Source organism: Malus sylvestris, chromosome 6 (genome assembly GCF_916048215.2).
Source record: "Malus sylvestris chromosome 6, drMalSylv7.2, whole genome shotgun sequence".
Lineage (NCBI taxonomy): Eukaryota > Viridiplantae > Streptophyta > Magnoliopsida > Rosales > Rosaceae > Malus > Malus sylvestris.
Window position 1 is genome coordinate 3,547,248 of NC_062265.1, and position 21,788 is coordinate 3,569,035.

A 21,788-nucleotide genomic window follows, 5' to 3' on the forward strand; every position below is an offset into this window, starting at 1 on the left:
AGGGCTCGTTTTAGCCTTTTGACCCTCCAAGATATTAATATTTTAATGAATAGTATATGGCTATATTTGTCTCCATCTCCAACTGAGGGCCAAATGGCTATAGGGCCAAACATAATTTATTATTTAAAATTACAACTTAAATTCAAATCCAACAGCTAAGTGACGTTAGCATGATGTCAACTAGCCGTTAGTAGCTAACATCATGCTGACGTCAGTTAGCCATTGGATTTTATTTTTTTATTTTTTTTGCTATAAATATGGTGGATATTGGGTTATAATTCACACAACTTTGAATTCAATCCCTTTCCATTCAAGTTTGCAATGAATTCCAACTTTGGATCTTCTTCGGATTCCAACTGGGGGTCTTCATCCAATTCCAAATTGGAAGAAAAATGGGCGCAAATGAGGTGAGAAAATGAGGAGTCTGATGAAGAAGTTCAAGTAAGGCACAACAAATAAAACAGAGCAGCAACCATGGCTGCGGCCATGGTGTGTCAGACAACTGAGGAACAACCTTAATAGGGTGGCTTTGTTGCTGGTCGCTCTTACAAACCATAAAACAGAACAATGACGCATGCCAATATGATGAAAAAATACTTCAACCCCAACTCGGTGTACACAAAAAAGGATTTCAGACGTCACTTTCGGATGAGGCGTCATGTCTTCGAGCATTTACTTCGTGATGTCCAGCAGGTCAATCCATACTTTCGACAAAAGTGGGACAAAACAGGCCGCCCTGGTTTCTCACCTCATCAGAAGGTTACTGTTTCACTCCGAATAATGACTTATAGCTCCCCAACTAATTCAATAGATGAAACCCATGGTATATTTGAGTTTACATGCCTTGATACTTTTGAACAATTCTGTAACACAATTGTTCAGGTTTACAAAGACGAGTACCTCAGCGAGCCAAATCAAGAAGATCTAAATCGACTCCTTCACAAAGCTGAAGACCGTGGGTTTATGGGCATGATAAGGTCATTAGACTGCAAGCATTGGGATTGGAAGAACTATCCCACCGGATGGCAAAGAGGTTTTAGCGAAAAGTCAAGAAAGCCAACTGTTATGTTAAAGGCAGTTGCCTCATATGACACATGGATCTGACATGCTTTCTTTGGAGTCCCTGGATCCCAAAATAACATTACAGTTTTTAGGCGTTCACCCCTCTTTAATCGCCTGACGGAAGGTAAAGCACCTCAACTTGACTACTACATCAATAACCGTCAATACAATATGGGGTTTTACTTGGTAGATGACATCTACCCAAAGTAGGCGACACTTGTCCAAGCAATTCCCAACCCTAGGAATGACGCGGAAAAGTTGTTTACCTTACACCAAGAGGCATATCGGAAATATGTTAAGAGAGCTTTCGGTATTCTACAAGTACGGTGGAAGATCATTACCGAATTTGCAAGAGGGTGGAGTCGAGAAAATTTGGACTCCATCATGATTTCTTTCATCATATTACACAATATGATAGTGGAGGAAGAGCGAGATGGGTATATTGATGGAGAGTCTGATGATGACCAAGAAGATCCAAATAGGTCAAGAAGGGCTCGTTCAAAAATATATGATGGGCCTAATTTGCCTTTCAATCTAAGAACTAGTAGTATCTCTATAAATGAATACATGAGGCGCTATATGATGATACGTGCTCGTGCCACAAACAAGTACCTACTGTGGAGCCAAAAATAATCACGAGGCGACATGTGGATTTTTGGGTAAAAGAGGACAAAAATACCCTTGAGGCATACCAAGATTCCTACGCGCGAGCAGCGGACAATCATCCGTCAATCAAGTTAAAAGTGTCCAAAATAGGTAACAAATTCAAAGATATTCTCATCCATCTTCATCTTAGGTAATTATTTTATAACCTACATAACATTCCATTTAAGTGGAGGTTAATTGGCTAATTAATGGATTAATTCCTGATTAATCTATTAATCACCAATTAAATCATCCATTACACCCCAAAAATAACCTAGGGCCGGCCACTCTTTCTTCCAAAGAGGGCCAGTCATATTCTATAAATAGAACTCTATTTTTCTCTAAAAAGTGGGTTCCAACACTCTTGCAAGACTCCCAAAAAGCTCTCTAAACACTTTTCTATCTAAATTCTAACTTTGGCATCAGAGGTTCTTCGGCCAAAGCCCCGCATTCATCGTAGGCGCGTGAGGCTTTTGGCCTTAACCAAAGGTGTTAGTTGTTTTATAGGTGCAATTTTGTCCAAGATCATGGAGGAAGAAATTTGCATCCACAAATTGGTGCTTTCAATGAGAGAAGAAATCCACACTTATAGAAGACTCTCGCATAAAAAAAAAATTTAGAAAATTCCACGAGTGAAAATTCCAATATCCAAGAAATGGGACCACGGCGATCCACGAGGCTAAATGCGACAATAAGTGGAGCGGCACCACCACCACCAGTTTTCACCATGGGAACCACCATGGTGGCGAGGTCCATGGTGCATTCACCATGGCCCAAGTCGTGCCATCCGAGGCGGCTTACGTCATTAAGGCCACGGCCTAAGCCTCACTCTTACATGCATCATGCACCGAACAACCCACTCTCATGGCCCAACTTACTCCCTCCGAGCAGCCCACTCCTGTGGCCCAGCCTGTTCCTGCCAAGCAGCCCACTTCCGTGGCCCAGCCTGCTTCAGTCGAGCAGCCCACTCCTGTGGCCCAGCTTGCTCCTACTGAGCAGCCCACTTCCGTGGCCCCGCCTATTCCAGCCAAGCAGCCTACTCCTACCGAGCAGCCCACTCTCGTGGCCCAGCATGCTCCTACCGAGCAGCCCACTCCCGTGGCCCAGCCTACTCTCGCCAAACAGCCCACTCTTATAGCCCAACCTGCTTCTGTGGCCCAGTCTGCTCCCATGGCCTTCCAAGTAACTCGAATCGATTAAAGATTAGTTCAACCATCCCGGCTCTAAATTTTCAGATCGACGATCGAACATAGAGCATTTTCACCACATTTTTCTACGGATTTGACATTTTCCAACTTAAATCTCACACCCAGAGTCTACCACACTTCCACTGCTCAAGGAGATGCATTCCTTCTAAGCTATTCCAACATAAATAGAGAACGACACTTATCTCGACAAGTCATAGAGTTGACGAGCACCCTCACACAGCAGACGACTTTAGTGAACCAGCTCTTGCAACACACCGAGATGCAACGTACCCTAAACGAGGTGTCCCGAAGTAGGATAAAGGCAGACAAAGAACCTTTCCAGCAGTGTCCCGGTAAGTAGCCACTCGACCAGCCACGAACCAAGCGTTCGGGCAGTGTACACTTCTGATTGGGCCTCGAGATAGCGTATACTCCCGTTTTAGCACACAGATGAGCGTGCACTCTCGACTAGGCCCACAGACGAGCATACTTTCATGGTTGGGGTCACACTCAAATAGTCAACATGAGCAACCTTCCAAGCGAAGTGTTTATTCGCAACTAAGCCCTTAAAGAGCATCATCCACCTTGCATTGAAGTAGACAGCACAACGGACGGAGAGAAGCAGGCACTCAATCCGGCTCAAGTTCAACAGGCAGCCTGCAAATAACTCGCTCACTTGCTAGGAACACACCACATGCACCACATCCATGGCATAGACGAGCCAAACACATGGAAGAGCAGCCTAGACTAGCAAGTCACGGCTGGGGCAGCCGGGAGCTCCGCTACCTCGAACAAAGGCAAATTCAGGAAAAAGTAGAGAGACTATTGACCAAGCAATTGTGCAATTTCCAACACAACGAGGTCACCGACGAGGCACTACGACATAACATAACCAACATAAGCAGGTCACCCTTCACGGACAAGATCGAGCACGCAGAGCCTTCACACGAATTCAGCATGCCACATTTCACCTCTTTCAAAGGGGATGAAGACCCGGAGAGACACTTAAAGCACTACCTAAGTGCAATGATCCTCTATTGAAACAACGATAATCTCATTGCAAGATATTCGCCACCACTCTACAAGGCAAGACGCAAGATTGGTTCTACATCCTGCTGCCACAATCCATCCGGAGTTTCGACAAACTTTCTTTGGTTTTCACCAAAGAATATTCATCCTATCACTTGATAAAAAAGAAGTCCGGCCATTTGTTCAATGTCAAGAAGAACCCAAATGAGTCACTTCGCAACTATGTAAAGAGGTTCAAAGTAGAGAAGGCAAGGATAGTTGAATGCAACGACTCGATAACTAGAGTAGCCTTCCAAAAAGGACTTTTAGCAGACCATCTGCTATTCGAAAAATTGATCATGAAAGAAGGTCTAACTCTGACAGACTCTTTCACTATGGCAGAGAAGCATGCACTTTGGGAGGAGGCTCGCCAATGCACATTTAAGGACTTGAAGAAGTATCTGACATTACCTCTCTACTATCCAAACCGAAAACAGCGGATGACTTATTCGCATGTTTGACGGTATGTAAAGCAGCAATAAGTTTTATCATCATGTGAGAAGAGCTAGGGGCCCGACTACCTGTATTCTACAGTTCAAAAGCTCTCATCGATGCTATTAGAAATTTAAAAGCTAATTTAGTGATAGTTGTTGTAACCTGAAAGCTCAAGTTTTACCTTCAAACGCATGCAGTCATCATTATGACGCATTATTTCGTCGAATCCAGACGTGCGACGATAAAGGTGTAGACCCTGGTGGATGTGAAGTTTTCTGAACAACACAACAACTCGGCCCAAAAGACACGCCAAGGGCAGACGAACACTGGAAGGAACATTCAGAAGCAAGTTTTTTCCTCGTCGTCCTAAAAGATTCTACATAAGAGCAACATATACCGGCAATTGAGCACTACCTCCTGCTGCGCGTCAAATGGCCCTAACCGACCCTTGCTCCATTATTCAGCTATAGAGTGGCCCAATACCGGAAGTTGAGCATCTCCTGCTACATGTAATATGGCCCCAGCTTCATGGCTCCCTGCCGCGCCTTCACACCTAGCCTTGACAACATAACAAAGCGGCCCAACGATGCCCCGAAGGCAGCCGAGCACACTGCTCCCTCAATGGAGATTTTTGGCATTTACATGTCGATGACGCATCCAACTACAAAGGCTCGCGAGCAGCCGTGGTTCTTGTCACCCCAGACGTCTCAATGCTCGAGCAGGTGATCACTCTAAGCTTCAAAGCATCTAACAACGAAGCAGAGTACGAGGCTCTACTGGCAGGCCTCCGAATGGCAAAAGACTTGGTGGTGAAGAAGCTCGCAATTCATTCTGATTCCCAGCTAATCACCAGCCAGACTACTGGGGAGTACACGGTAAAACATCCGAGGATGGCGTAATACTTAGAGAAAGTACGCAAGCAGCTTGAGGCATTTCAGACTTACACTCTCACTCAAGTTCCTTAGGTAGACAACGCCCATGTAGACGTACTAGTTGGCCTAGGCTCTGCCCTCGATCACCAACTCAAAACACTATATTCCGGTGGAATATCTTAACAAGCTAAACATAGAGACGGAGCCAGCAGCCTAAATGTCACAACATTCTCATCCAAAGATCCCACACCGAACCACATCTCGGCTGCCTAGCGTCTCTCGACGATTTGAAAGTTTTAAGCTCAATCCATAAAGGCGTTTATGAAAACCACTTTAGAAGTCGATCCCTAACATAAAAAACTCTTACCACAAGCTACTATTAACCTATTATGCACCAAGATGCTAAGGAGTTAGTACAAATCTGCAATCGCTGCCAACGCTACAAGCCAAAACCAGCACTGCTTGCCAGCGAGCTACACCCGCAGATGAGTCATTGATTGTTCATGCAATGGGCAATCGACCTGGTATGACCTATGTTGCCTGCTACTGAGGGCAGAGGCATGATGATCGTGGCAACCAACTATTTCACCAAATGGGTAGAAGCAGAGCCCATGATTATCACGATTCAGATGAACATAGAACGCTTCATATGGAGGAACATCATTTGCCGATTTGGCATCCCTCAGTCCATCGTCACCCATAACGGCCTACAATTCATGGACATAGATTTGAAGAAGTTCTTCCATGAATATGGCATCAAGCAGCACATGTCCATGCCGAGATATCCTCAAAGCAATGGGCAGGTCGAAGCATCTAACAAAATGATCCTCAACTACCTCAAGAAATCCCTCACGAACAGGAAGGAAAAATGGCCAGATAAACTCCCCGGATGTCTATGAGCATATCGCACCACCAAAGATGAGCAACCAGTGAGATTTCTTTCTCTTTCGCATTTGGTTCGGAAGCAATCATTCGTCTCAATGTCATCAAGCCAAGTATCACCGCTCTACTACCAAGCATTGAGCAGAACAGTAAGGAGATGGTCACAAGCTTATATCTGGCAAACGAGAAGCACAAGCAGACCAGCACCTGCATTGTAGCCTACCAGCAGCAGTTCCTCTCCAACTATAACAAAAGGGCTAAGATCCGGTAATTCTAGCTCGAATATCTAGTCTTAAGACAAGCTTTCATCACTACCCTAGGAGAAGGCTCTAAAAAGATGGATCTCATATGGGAAGATCCGTACAAGATCAACAGAGTAGGCAGCAAGAGTAATTACACCATCGCCACCATGAAACGACAAAAAGATCGAAAAGTAGTGGAACGCCTATAATCTGAGGAAGTATCATGTGTGACCTCCCGCTACATCAAAGCCAAAGACTCAAGCAGCTCGATGGGCACCACCTCACAAGCCGATGACTATCTAGTTGTTATGCAGTTCCTACCTTACAGCTAAGTTCTCGTTTGTTTCACTTATTTTCCAATGAGGAATTCAGAGGTAATCACGACTTGGCTCGGCTGCATGCTTACAACAACTTATCACTCCTGCACTTCAAAAGAAGACTACGCCCTTCTTAGGGACTCATCGCAGGAATTACGCCCCCTCCCGAGGGACAACCATACTCTCCAGTGCGAGAGGGTAAACTAATTGCTCTTCAGTGCAAGAGGGTAAACCAATTCCCCGACACCCACATGGGTCAGCTCTCCAAGACTAGAGGATAAACTTTACACTCCGAATATCCATACGTGGATGAGCCTGGCTGCCCTAGTATAACTAAATGCATGATGGTTTGCGCCAGGATTCCTAGAAGTAGCCACAATGGTCTTTTTCAAGGCTTAGCTAACTGAAGGATTTTAGGTCTCTTGGGCTAATCTGTGGGGAACCGGGCCCTAAGGACGGAGGGGGCACATTACACAATACACCCTACAGACGACTGCCATAGAACCCTAAAGCTGCTACTGAGTGCACTAAGGTAGCCTACGGTTTCCGAAAGACTACCTATGGCTTGCCCTTCGAGCAGTAAAACCACGCTAAATTTATACAGCCACACATTCTTGTGAAAGGTTAAACAAGCTAACGTGCATATACGAAGTTTTATCCACTGCCGACATGCTACGTGGTTGATAAATTTCACCTCTACCAAGCGCAGAACAACCTACACCAAGTCCTAAATTGTTGTGATACTTGCTACGTAACCTACGGAATTAGAGAAAGCTAAGGTTAACAGCCTAGTAGTGACGCAGACTTGTCTGCTTCTGTAAGTAAGGCATCCGGTTGCCAGCCCTATGGCTAATAACTTTGCAAAGCTCTACACCAACACCTAAGGCTACATTAGTTACGCGAGTCTGTCTACTTATAAAAAAAGTAGCACGTCTGCCATTGGACTATAAAGTTTAAAGGTTAGGGCATGAACAAAAGAAGTGAAGATGAAGAAAAACAAAGGAAGCATGTTTATAAACAATTAGCAGAGGCCGAAGGAGTTCAAGCAAAACAAGAGTTACAAGGAAAAACAAAGAAAATCTTAAAGGTTACCTAGAGGACTACACTTTAGCAGCCTAAACATCCCACGACTATTCAGTCGCCATACCTTCAGCAGCCGCGACGCTCTTAGCAGCAGCATTATCCAGCGCTTCATCCCCGGCTGCCCCAGCTTGGGCACCAACTTCCCTAACTACTTCACCAATGGAAGCGTCAAAAGTAAAAGCAAGCAGGACTTCCGAAGAAATAGAGAAGGTCTCGAAACCTCGAGCCCATCCTTTTCACCATTCGGTTGCTTATTCTCCTCAAGTAGACCAACAAGGATGCGTTGCAGCTCATCCACTTCCTTCTTCAGACTTTCGTTAATCTTCAGTACATCTTGAAGTTCCAATACTTGGTGTTCAAGCCTATCGACTATTCTCTTGAAGTGGATCACTTGATTATAAGTAGCAATCAACTCTTCATCATTTACATAAGCAGTGAAACAAAAATCAGAAACTGTAAACTCAAGATCTTGAATCTAAGGTATGTAACATCCAATCTCCTTCTCTGCACTTTCATACTTAACTTGGATCGTGTCAAGCCTAGTCTTCAAGTCAACGATCTCTTGGCAAGCGGTCTCAAGCTGCAGAGAAGTGGGGGCAAAAATATTAGACCCCTTCAAAGCAACAACTCAGAATCCAACCTCTTGATCTCCTCAGCTGAGGAATAAGCTTCAGTTGCCATAGTCTTCTCCACCTCCTTAGCAACCTTGCTACATATGCATCATAGCAAGTAGAGCGGTCATTCTATATTGGGTCGTATGCTTCGCAAAGGAACTTGGGCAAACAGCCTTTCTAATGCCATCAACAAACTTGGCACAAACGTCCATGTCTTCAAGCAGATCTGGTTTTAAAAGCACATGGATCTCAGCAGCCACCCCAGAAGCAGGCTTAGTGGATTTATCACAGCTGTCCACGCGATCAGTCTCTTCTTTCCCAGCAGGCGAGTCAGTCTTTGCAGCAGAGGGAGTGGACCTTAGCGCCACTTTAGCAACATAGTCCACCTTATCGCTCTTCATAATAGCAAGCCCCTCCAAAGGTGAACCAGACTTACCTCTCAACGGGCGTCTTGGTATAGACATCGGTACTGGGGGCACGACAAGACCTCTACGCTGAGCAATCTTATCAGCAATCGTACTCGCTATTCTCGATGGCAGGTGCCACATGCTCAGATCTAGCAGCTTCATTTTTCTTCCTATTGGAAGAAGTCATGCCAATCATAGACCTTTCGGCAGCAGGCGAACCCTCACGAGCAGTGGAAGAAGTCTTAAGTTTTCTTTTAACCAACATCTCATAAGCAGGAGGGGAATATCTCTTCTTTCTACTTTCATTCATAGTAAGCTCAATGACAGCGATTAGATGAGCCAATGCATCCGCCTTAATCCTCTTTACCTCATCTTTCGGGGACAACCTACCTTTCTCTCGACAAAGATGACTAAGCAGCCAAAGACATTCACTGTACTTAGCAGATGAGCTCAACCCAGCATTCTAGTAGGCAGGAGGCATGCATGCCCAACATTCCAGCAACCCATGAGCTTCCACGACCTCCTCATTTCTCTTAGTTGCTAGCCTGGTCCGAGTCAGGTCCAAAAGCCCAAAGGACATGAGCCATACGACTCACCTAGCACTACACCCTAGCGCCACAATTTGCGGCCCCAGCCACACAAGCTGCCCTTGGCTCTAGCCAAGCCAAGCTACTCAAGGCCCATACCGAGCCAACTCCTGGCCCCTGCCAGCCAACGTGCTGCACCACCTCGACGACTGCCCCGCGACAGCACTATCCAAGAAAAGACAAGAAAAAGTAAATTTTTCTTATATTGGTGCGGCACGGAGAAGACGAATAAATCAACGAAAGACGATCATTTGCACGGGCAAGATGTAGAAGATTCTTAGATGAGGAGGAACAAATATCTTCTAAGCTCTCTCTCTCTCTTGTAGGGTAGAGTAAATCGCTCTCCAAAGTTGATTTAATAACCCACTTAAGGTGGACTTAAATAAACTTTGAGAAAAATTTATTTCCCTTTCCTAGAAGGGACTAATTTCCTATTAAAGAAGGAATTTACATCAAAAAACGAAGCAATCCTTTGTTTCATAAAGCAAGAAGATCTCTACACCTGTTGCCCTTTCCTGCGAGCAGCCCAACAAGTGTGGGGGCATTTGTGGAGCAAAAAATAATCATAAGGCGACACGTGAATTTTTGGGTAAAAGAGGACAAAAATACCCTTGAGACACACCTGAATTCCTACGCGCGAGCAGCGGAAAATCATCCGTCAATCAAGTTAAAAGTGTCCAAAATAGGTAACAAATTCAAAGATATTCTCATCCATCCTCATCTTAGGTAATTATTTTATAACCTACATAACATTCCATTTAAGTGGAGGTTAATTGGCTAATTAATGGATTAATTCCTAATTAATCCATTAATCACCAATTAAATCATCCATTACACCCCAAAAAATAACCTAGTGCCGGCCACTCTTTCTTCCAAAGAGGGCCGGTCATGCTCTATAAATAGGACTCCATTTTCTAAAAAAAGTGGGTTCCAACACTCTTGCAAGACTCCCAAAAAGCTCTTTAAACACTTTTCTCTCTAAATTCTAACTTTGGCATCGGAGCTTCTTTGGCCAAATCCCCCCCCCCCAGTAATTCATCGTGGGCGCGTGAGGCTTTTGGCCTTAACCAAATGTGTTAGTTGTTTTGTAGGTGCAATTTTTTCCAAGATCAAGGAAGAAGAAATTTGCATCCACACCTACAACATGATCTTGTTGCACATCTTTGGGCCAAAAAAAGCATGGAGTAGGCGTTTAAGTTTTATGTTGTTAAATGTTTGTAAAAATGTTGTTTAAGTTTCATGTTGTTAAATGTTTTTTTTTTATGTTGTATAATTTTTATGTTAGTTAATGTTATTTAATGTTGTTTCATATTGTTTAATGTTGTTTAATGTTACTTAATTTAATTTAATGTTGTATAATGGCTTAGGAAGTTATAGGAAAAAAATAGAATTAAAAAAAATATATGAAACAAATTTTGTAAAATAGAAGTTATAGGAAAAAAATAGAATTTAAAAAAAAAAATATGAACCAAATTTTGTAAAATAGAAGTTATAGGAAAAAAAAATAAAATTTAAGAAAAATATGAAACAAATTTTGTGAAATAGACGTTATAGGAAAAAATGGAATTTAAAAAAAAAATATGAAACAAATTTTGTAAAATAGAAGTTATAGAAAAAAAATAGAATTTAAAAAAAATATGAAACAAATTTTGTGAAATAGAAGTTATAGGAGAAAATGGAATTTAAAAAAAAATATATGAAACAAATTTTGTAAAATAGAAGTTATAGAAAAAAAATAGAATTTAAAAAAAATATGAAACAAATTTTGTAAAATAGAAGTTATAGGAAGTTATAGAAAAAAATAGAATTTATAAAAAAAAAATTGTAAATAAAAAAATTAAATAAAACTGTAAAAAAATAACGGCTAGCTTATGTCAGTTAGCCGTTAGATTCAAATTTTTGTTTAATCATTCATGTCGGTTATATTCGACAGGATTGCTGGAATTTCTAGCCAACCTCTGGCTGGCTGGTTGGCTGCATGTGGACACCCTAGCCCTTTGGCCCTTTCAGATTTTGTGGGGCCCACGAGCCTTCAGGCCTAACCTTCGGTTGGAGACGGTTTTCGGGCTATTTTTGACCCTCTGGACCCTTTGGTTGGAGATGACCTAATGTATTGTGTTTGAGCTATTGTAAACAGAGGGTTTACAAAAGAGGGCTGGTATAATTGTGAATTCCCCTAGATTTGTGGGGTGTTCATCGTGAACAAGTTTTACATAATAAAACTAATTTATTGACACTTCATGTGTGGTGATTATCCGTTATACTGTGTCCATATATAATTAGTTTGATCTCTATTCTTTATGAATGCACTAATAATTTTATTATTAAGCAATGAGCAAGGTACGACAAGCGAGTTACTACTGAAGGTTTTATATCTTTTGGTTAAGTACTATTTTTAAAGCTGGTACAATGATGCAAGTAGTTCACTTCTTAAAATTGGATTACGTTCATTATACTGAGGAATCTAATTAACTGCAGGACTAAAAGTAGCACTCGACTAATATATCAATTATCTCTCTTTTGTCCGACCCCCATAATGGAGGTTTTCACCCTTTATAGAGGCCCTTAGTGAACCCCTCAGCCTTGGGTCCTTTTCACCAGACATTTAATGCGTCACCCTTCGTAGACTAGCTTACTGACACCTTTTATTTGTGAAAAGGGGAATACAAACATGAGCGGATATAATCACTAAACTAAAATTTAAATTGATTCAAGTACAATAAAACTCATGACTTTGGTGAATTTCTTCTGAATATATGTTCTGCACTTAATTCCCATCTCTGCAAGTATTTTGTTATCGGATTAACGGGAGAGGGAGGATTTGAACGTGAAACATGTTCCGACATTGAAAAGAGAGAGACCACGGGAATGCGAAGCTGTTCGGAATCAAGTTATGCTTGCAGGTCGTAGGCATACGTAGTTGTCGACTACAATGCAACTTAGACCCCCTTTTCTGTATCTATTTTTCATCGGTGAGTCATGGAAATAGACATTGAATGTAAACAAACTGGTTACGCAGAATCTAACACTAGAACGTTATCGATGCAATTATGAAGAATATGGAAGTAAGGACATGAAGAAATATAACTACAAACTAAGGACATTCATTGATATTGTTTAACCAAAATCCAGGCATTCCAAACAATCCAAACTAAAACATTGCATCAGGTATCCAAATGATAAAGTCAATTAGTGAAGTTAAAAGCGGTTGTACTTTCAGTAAAACTTAATTTTGGAGGACCTTAGTGAAGTTAACTAGGGACGGTCTGACTTTATAATAGTAGAGATCTTCTATTCGGCCATTGCCACCTCGGTGTTCTTAGTCTGGTAAGGAGCACCATTAGTATGACTATGTTGGTAAACCAATCTTGCTCATTTAAATCTGAAAGAAAGAAGTGAAAGACACAGGTAATGAGGTTCCAGTTATGGTATATAGGAATGCTTCTGCACATGGCATTACAACGCAAATTACACGCCTCGCAAAGTACTCACAGGACAGAAGCACCAAAAACCAGGATAAAGGAATAGGAACAAGCTAGGGACCCTGAAAGTATAAATCAGTCTCTTCAAATGTGCGCAGCAATTTGGCATCCTAGCCTGTCGGATATAGATTTATAACGGGGTTAACTAGACGGATAAGCGACTAACTGTGAAAACGCTTAAAAATGAAATTCAAAAAGATTCAAGAGAGTATCAGATCACATTGCTCAAGCAAAGTGGTTTCTTTCCACTTTATGTTAATAAAAGGAAGAAAATTACTTCGTGTTGAATCTACTGGCACAATCCTATAGCGTGTTTATGTACATTGAGATCACATATAATTTACTACAAGGACTCCGAATGTTTCTTTCCAATGTTAGCCAATGTACGGGAAAATTGGTACACAGTTGGGAACATTAGCCCACTTTTGCATTTTCCACCTCATGCTACTGGGAGGAGAAAAGTATGGAAGTTGAAATAAGGACCTGGCATCCAGTACTTATACAATGACTAAACTAAATACCGAAAGGATTTTGTGGAACAAATTGCAGTAAAAAAGGTATTTGGTAACCTTGAAAATTTGTATCATCCTTTACTCGCACCAAAAAGAAAAAGGTATTAACGCAATCGATCATAGATGAGTTAATATCATCGCGAGCTTGTGGCCATTTTTCGATTCCGAGGGGAGAGCCATCACGCTCAACTTGGGAACTTGGTTCGCGTTTATACTCATCCGAGGGGAGAGTTATATGCTACTGGAATCGCATAACCAACGTTTCCAACTATGAAAAACCCGACCGTATCCACCCTTATTCTCTCAACTCCATCGATTTCCATCACTACCAATCGATTCCATTGGAGCGATACTCTTCTCTGCCAGACACACTCCGACCCGGTTAACACATCCTACACAACACTCAGTTGTCTACCCTAAGGCCAGTGCCGACACTAAACACCTCTAATTGTAGCAATAGCATCCGTCGTTATGTAATACAAATAGTGTACTACTACAGTATGAATGAAATACAAAGAGGTTCGTTCCGGTGAGGGAGCTTCCAGCCTTCCACCAAGGCCGCAATCATTTTTCCAAAGAAAATATTACATCGAAGATAGCCGTCAGCATTTTCCTCCTCTTCTTGGTCATTGCATCCGGTGAGTTTTTCTTATTCTTTTCTACGCCCTCACTGGTGCATTCTTTACAAAAATAGTCTACCATCAGCTGACAACATCTTGTTATATTGCCCAGTGGAACTTTCGGACCTTTGTCTGCAACTCTTTGGATAGTTTGAAATTAGATGGATTATTGCCAAGGATTACAATAACAACCGCCGAGCCTTATCCCACGAAGTGAGGTCGGTTGTATGACCCTAGAACGGCACTGTGCTTCGAAAACAGGGACAAAAGCTAAGACCTTGAGATGTATAGTTTTAGCTTTGTTATGGGTAAGGGAATAGGATGATTCGTTAGGATTTTGTAGGCAAGGGCAGCTATAGTGGTGGAGTTGTGGGAGAAAACTTGTTTAGTGTGCCGTTTGAGTTTCCAAATTATCAAAAGCTTTGGAAATATCTATGAAAGCTTCAATAATTAACTACATAAATCATCACAACGATATTCATCACGGGTATCAAATTCATGATTCATAATATTGCGAAAGAAAATCACTCAATCAATAATCGAGAATCGAGACATGACATATAAACATTATCAATGTAAGTAAAAGATTATTAACCTATCTAATTCTAATCAATTATTAATCCATCACTCCCCTACCTCGACTCCAAAGCTAGCAAAGTCTCCTTCCTTAGCTTTCCCGAGCACAAAGGCACCTCCAAGTCTAATGCCGAACGTCGGAGTAAAAAGAAATGACAAACAAAGCAAAAGTTAGAATATTGTAATATAAAACAGAAAACTTGTATAATTTTCCAGTTCTGCGGACAGAATATGAGCAGATTTTTTACTAATCAAAACTCAATGAAAATTTATGAATTTATATTCTTTGGAATGCTTGAAGAACCATATTTTCAAGATATAAATTTTGTTAAAATCCGAGCTCTGGACTGAGAGAAATCACGAGTTAAAATAATTAGTATGTGCACAAATCTGCACCAGAGTTTTACACAGGTTCAAGGGAACCTGTTTGAACATGGCCCATCAAATTTCAATGAAAATCTTCGTGTAAATACTCACTTTAAAGCGTATGAATCCCTCTTCAATCCTATGGAAAACAATTCTGAAAACAAGCTTGCTAATGATAGAAAATAGGGAAGAAAGAAGGAACCACAAAACTGAAAGTTCTGAAATCTGCACAAAGAAAATTTTGAGCACTTGCAACTTAAATTCTTTTGATTTTCCAGTGCTTCAAACAGGATCATAAGGATGCGAAATACTGGAAGGGTTTGTTTTCAGACCAACAATATGGAGTAAAACATGAAAACTTAAAATTGAAAAGAATTACTCTAGACACCCAAGATGAAGAACGATTAAAAAAAATATTGGAATTTGAAGAACTTGTGAAAACTGACCTTGAGAACTTCTTCCTCAGAACTTTAGAACTTCCACTCTCCCACTAATTTTATATTACTTTTTGTAGAGAAAGAAAATATGGATATTGATTCGGTTTGAAATTGTTCTTGCAGGATAAACTACTACGCTTCTATGGTTCTACCTCTTCCTCCATAGCTGAGATTAGTTAGCTTCTCCACCTCCTGCTTAAAAATTCCATCCCTTAGTAAGAGTCAACCTTTAACAAAAAGCTTCCGATAATGTTCACTTTAACGAAAAACCACATTTTTACACTAAAAAGTCAATTCTGGTACTATTCATTTGACCCTTTATTTTGTCCTTATCGTTAAAACTCAAAGTTTTTAAGCTATTTTTATTAGTTTTCCTAATGTTTATTAATATAAGCACACTAGGGTGCTCACACATCACTTGGGTGAAGATTTTTATGAAGAACATAAGAACAAAGACAAACAATGAAGCAAAGATTGCTGAAAAAGGTGATCATACTGACCTTGTTCTTTGGGCTACAATATTGTTGATCTTAGGTACATAGTTTCAGTACGAATAAGTCAAAGCCACAACATATAAAATTTCAGCTAAAAAAATTCACCATATTACGTGTGTGTGCGCTATATATATAGGTTCTAAAATACGGGTCTTTATACACCTACCAATTAATTTACTTTTTAAAGCAAAGTCTAGTTCATCAGTCTGTTAAGCAACTCAGTACTAAACCATATTTGTCCTGTCTTTCAAATTATAAAAGTATACGCTTTACATCAGCTAACAGTATAACAAGATTAGTAACTTGTAAACCTTATCTGAGTTCCAATTTAAAATGAATCAAGGCAATTAACTCAGTTAACAATATAATGACGCTAGGCAGTAAGTAAATTTATGAATTCAAAAGTAATAAAACATAAACTTCTTTTTCGTCATAAGAAATAAACCTCACGGATGTGATCTTTACAACAGATTTCCAATGTTTCATGATTTAAACTACCTGAGAAATCCTGCCATACTACCAACGCTACAAATTCACTCGTTCAAGAAGATAACATGGTTTACGTCCTATACATTCCAAATCAAAGAAATAATTCAGCATTGCACATATACCGAATCTTGCTAAGTGGTAGCGGCCTTGATAGCTCTCTGCAATTCAGACTCCACATCAACAGCATGATTGGTAGGCTTTTTCTGCTCCATTTGTGCATTCTCTTCTCTGACCTTCTTCTTGTTCCTCCACTGTTCGAACCCCCCTGAAGTCTCACTCGAAGGCGGCAGCAATCTCTTCCCAACAACATCATTCTTCTCAGTATGAAAACGCTTTGAAGAAACTCCAAACTTCACATCCTCCAACCTCTGCTTCATCTCCCTATTTTCCTTCTCCAAGACCTCCAAATCCCTTCTCATCCAAAAGCACATCCCCTTTAACAACTCCATGTCACCCACATTGGTCTCAGAACTCTTTTCCTCCTCTATCTTCACCTCCTCAACTCTCTCAATACCAATCTTATTCACGGTCAAATAAGGCATCGTTTTACCAAACTTTGCAGGAAGATTCACACCCCAGCGCATATTCACCACCAAACTTTTTGTGACCGGCAACACAGTCCTTGCCATCACAGCAATTCCAGAAAACAACCCATCTTTCCCACCATTCTTCCAACCCAATGACCTCTCCGCCGCAGACCCAATTCCGCCATTCGAATGAGCTCCACAATTATCCCTAAATTCGCCATTTTTGGCGCCGGAAGGCTCCAACCTCAGCTCCTGCCAAACAGATGACCCTTCAGAGACAAGCCCATTACCAAAACCACCATTTAAAGGAGACCCAGAATCCAAATGGTCACCAACATCGGAGGAAGACCCAGAAATTTGTTTGAAATTAGGGTCGGAAAAGGTGGATTTTTTGAGTGAAAAGTTGCCAAATTGGGGCTTGATGTGGAGAGAGAAAGTGGGGTTTGTGTGGGAGAGAGAGAAGCGAGCAGTAAAAACAAGAGGGGAGTTTTTTGGGGAGCCAAAGAGGCCAAGACCAGACTTGAGGGAGAGAGAGAAAGGGGAGGGTGCGGTGGAGGAGTGAGAGTAAGAGAGTCTGACGGAAGGGCCAGAAGAGAAGTTGGAGGAGAGAGAAAATGAGAGGTGAGAGGAAGACTTGGTGGCAGAGGCGGCGGATGAAATGGTGGCAATGGAAGAAGTAAAAGGTTGGTTGAATATGGTTACGGGTACCTTTGCCTTTATCAGTGGGTTGCGGTGGTACTGGAACTCTTGTTGGTCTTCTGGAAGCTTGAGGGAGATCTTCATCTCTGTGTGTGTGTTGGGTTCAACTGACCGAGAGGGTTTTTCTCTCTGTCTCTAAGGACCAACTGAAGCAGGTACTTGATTGGGTTGGGACTCGGAAGTACAGGATGGGGAGAGCCTCATGGGTACGTTCTGGGAAACTTGAAATTGATAAACAATGCCTACTTTTGGGCTTCCACACAATTTTTGTTTAATTTTGTTTATTGAATTTCGTTCGATTTATTCGATTTAATAGACAAAAATAAAAAGATGTGTGTGACAATTGTTTTCGTTTTGTTTAGTGTCCATTATTTATCCATCAAATATTTGTCCATTCAATTAGAAAATAAATTGATTATCTAATGTTCGAATTCTCCTATTGTAATTTAAATGAATTTAAATTAATTTAATATAAATTATTTTATCGTTTATAAAAATCTCTCTCAAATCAACTTAAAATCATGTTTTTTGAGAAAAAGAACTTAAAATCATGTTAAACACAAGAGAATCCCTTATGCACCCAAGATATTAGGGGTGGGTTCGGTTTAAATCGGTTCGGTTTTTTGCCAAAACCGAAACCAAACCGAAATTTCGGTTCGGTTTGGTTCGGTTCATTTTTTTTTCGGTTCGGTTTTTTTTCGGTTCGGTTTCGGTTTTTTTTTTTTTTTTTTTTTTTCAAAAAATGAAAAACATTGAAATTTTAAATTTTAACATATCCAACACAATCATAACATAAGCATTCTAACTAGAATAAAAAACAATGAAAATAAACATTTAAAATTGAACTAAAATCATCAATCAAGTCTTCCAAAATCCAAACTAACAACCTCACAACACAAAAATCGTACAAATGACTTAGAAAGGTTAAATTGTATGATGTTGTTCAAAGATCAAGGTTGTTTGCTTGTAATTGCATGTTGACAACTTGATTAGTAAAAATAATGCGTGGGTGGATTTATTTAGTGTGTGTTAGATTCTTTTCCATCACAAATTACCCAAGTAATCTACCCGAAATAAATGTTTATGGATTCTGTTACATGTTATATAAGAGTACATTTGGAAAAGAAAGCTAGGGCAGAAGTAGGTAGTGATATGGAGATGGATGTAGGTACTTCTGGAGGAGGTTTGGTTCCGGAACCTTATATGGGGGATAAATAATAGGTTAGGGTTTAGAGTTTTTATAGGCCTTTTTTAAATATTTTGAGCTTAAAGTTTGGCAACACATTGGGTTTAGCACATTTTAACTTACAAATTGGGTTTAGAAAATAATACCCAAAACAAATAATTAAATAAAAAAATTAATTTAATTAATTCGGTTCGGTTCGGCTTAGTTCGGTTTCTAGATCACTAAAACCGAACCGAACCAAAAGAATTCGGTTCGGTTCGGTTTTTTCAATTCGGTTCGGTTTTTTCGTTCGGTTTGGTTTTTTCGGTTTCGGTTCGGTTTGGTTTTCGGTTTTTTGAACCCACCCCTACAAGATATCACGTCACTATGACTCTTACCAATCAAAGTGAGTGTTAAATTTTTGAGTAAATTGTAGTAATGGTTCCTCAACTTTAATTAAATTAGAGCAATGATCCATCAACTAAAAATTCATTACCATTGGCCCTTCAACTTATCAAAATATGTAGCTATAGTTATTTTCATCAATTTCGTCAAAATTTTGTCAAAATAAGTTATGTTGGAATAACCATTTATATAATTAGGGTCCCTCAACTTATCAAAATGTGTAATTATGGTCATTTTCATCAACTACGTCAAAAATTTTGTCAAAACGAGTTATGTTGGAAAGACCATTGCTACAATTGGGTTAAAGTTAATGGATCGTTTCTCTAGTTGAATTAAAGTTGAGGGACCAATAGTAATGAATTTTTAGTTGAGGGACCATAGCTGCACGTTTTGATGGGTTGAGGGACCAATGGTAATGGATTTTTAGTTGAGGGACCATTGCTCCAATTGAGTTAAAGTTAAGGGATCATAGCTACAATTTACTCTAAATTTTTTTGAGAAGAGATTTGGCTCCTTAAGTTTAAGGAGGAATTTCTCTTACACTTTATAATCTATTCACAGAATTTCGTACTTATAATTGAAATTGTTCGTATTATAAATTATTATATCAAGATCATTGCAGTAAAAAAATCAATTAAAACTATGACATTTTAGAAAATTAATAGTAGCAAATGGATAGACAGTTTATAATTCTTTTACTAAATCTATCTACTCATTTTTATAAAGCTCGATGACTTTACAATCTTAGTTTTAGTTGATTTTTTGTAGAGATAATTTTTACATATTGATTTATTATATGAACAGTTTCAATCATAAATACAAAGTTTTGTGAATATGTCATGAGATACTTTAAGAAGAAAATTTTCCTCAATTCTTGAAGAGCCAAGTCTTTCTTAATTTTATTGATCTTTTCTCTCCTCTTATAAACAAGTAGACTTTCCACGTTGAAGTATCACACTCACAAACAAAAACGATAAGTAAACACAAGTATATATATGTTGGACTCGCGTGTTGATATGCATAATCAAACTCATGGACTAATTTTTTTTTTAATGGACTGTTTTTTTTTTTAAATGGACAACCGGTAGCAAGTGACGATTATCCATCCATTTCGGAAGTTAAAAAAACTCATAGAGACATTTCAGTCTTCCCTTGACCACGACTTCCACACCTGCGGGTTTCGAACATGCGAGATCTTGGCTTAGCGAAGCCCAAATCCATTCTCAAACATAGCAAGCTGATAGAGGAATTGGCCCAACGTTATTGGATAAGGAATGATCTTGCATGATCAGCAAACGGGACAAGTCCCTAGAACATGGCCGTGTCACAAGCCATGATATCTGATGCGGTTAACAGGCCTCCGTAAAAGAGTTGGATTCTCTTCGTTTCTATTCTCATTATCATTCCTCCTCTTCTCTTATATTTTACTTTTTATCTTATTATTTTTATAAAGAAAAAAAAAAACTAACTAAAAATTCAAAAAAAAATTAGTTTTAATGTAAAAAGACAAATAAAGGTGTAGTGAATAGTACCAGAAAAAGGTAAAAATGTGGTTTTTCATTAAAAGTTAACAGTATCGGAAGTGTTTCGTTAAAACTCCCTAAAAAAACCAATATAAGATGTTGATGTGACTTATCCGTAACCGTTCAAGTAAGAGTAGAGGGAAGGGGAGATAGAGTAGGATGGGAGATAATCCTTCTCCCTCCATAAATGGGACTCTTAATTGTTTCCCTTTGTCATGTCTCCAAAGTCAAACGCCTAAATGACTTAATGGGCAAGATAACGAGTCTTACCCCAACCAACAAGGACATCACACGTATTCTAATGAATCGCATCAAACTCAAATTTGCCACTATATAAAGACATGACAATTGACCATGAAAAGGTAATTGTTTGTCTTTCACAAAACTAGAGTGTTCTTATATATCCATTCATCAACTCTAACTTAGGCACCATCAAAACCTTGGCTCACACCACAACAGTATGACAAGATCTAACCTGTTTATTGATCTTTTGGTTGCATGGGCACCTGAATAATTTTATGTTTGTGTGGAATTCGTTCGCAAAAAGAAAATTAAAAAAAAAATGATTTTTTGCACAGCTATTATTTATTAAAAAGTTGCAGAGAATAAGAAAAATGATTCCCAATTAAAATTGAAAGTGATAGAAGTGTCTAGGATCCTTGTCATGCAGGCTAACAAGGCTATATGCAGCACCTGCCTTTATTTTTCATTCATTTTGTTTTCAAGTGTAACATGATATGGGGACCATACAGATATAGAACATGATTTTCTTTGTTTTTATTTTTATTTTTATTTTTAATATGCTTTTTCTCTCATATATTTATAGAATATGCTTCTGTGATCAGAATTTTTTGAGCACCTGGTATAGCAGATATTTTCATGTCCGATCGCCACATGTCCATTTGACCCCTAAAATTAGAGAATGCCGGATCCTTTTTGTGAGGATAAATTTTTAGTTGTGATAGGAACACGAATTGTATACTACTTGTTTCTATGTAAGTAGTGGAAAATTTTAATTTTTAAGTTATTAACATTTTAACACATATATCCCACCATTTATATGAAGATACATGGTGTACTACCTCATGTGAC

The 21,788-nt window shown here is 39.7% G+C and overlaps 2 protein-coding genes across 2 annotated transcripts; one reads left to right on the forward strand and one right to left on the reverse strand.

The window, feature by feature from the left end:
* The first annotated feature begins 567 nt into the window (after nt 1–567).
* Nucleotides 568–1,104, forward strand: LOC126626819 (uncharacterized). The gene has a single exon (XM_050296221.1). It carries the CDS (start codon nt 568–570, stop codon nt 1,102–1,104), a length of 537 nt encoding a protein of 178 aa, XP_050152178.1.
* A 15,192-nt stretch (nt 1,105–16,296) lies between these two features.
* On the reverse strand, nt 16,297–17,853 carry LOC126627040 (uncharacterized). Its single transcript, XM_050296460.1, has one exon. It carries the CDS (start codon nt 17,685–17,687, stop codon nt 16,509–16,511), a length of 1,179 nt encoding a protein of 392 aa, XP_050152417.1. The 5' UTR covers nt 17,688–17,853; the 3' UTR covers nt 16,297–16,508.
* Nucleotides 17,854–21,788: the final 3,935 nt, after the last annotated feature.

Bases quoted from the DNA above. Each gene is read 5' to 3' on its own strand.
- LOC126626819 (XM_050296221.1), top strand. From the start codon at position 568: ATGACGCATGCCAATATGATGAAAAAATACTTCAACCCCAACTCGGTG.
- LOC126627040 (XM_050296460.1), bottom strand. From the start codon at position 17,687: ATGAAGATCTCCCTCAAGCTTCCAGAAGACCAACAAGAGTTCCAGTAC.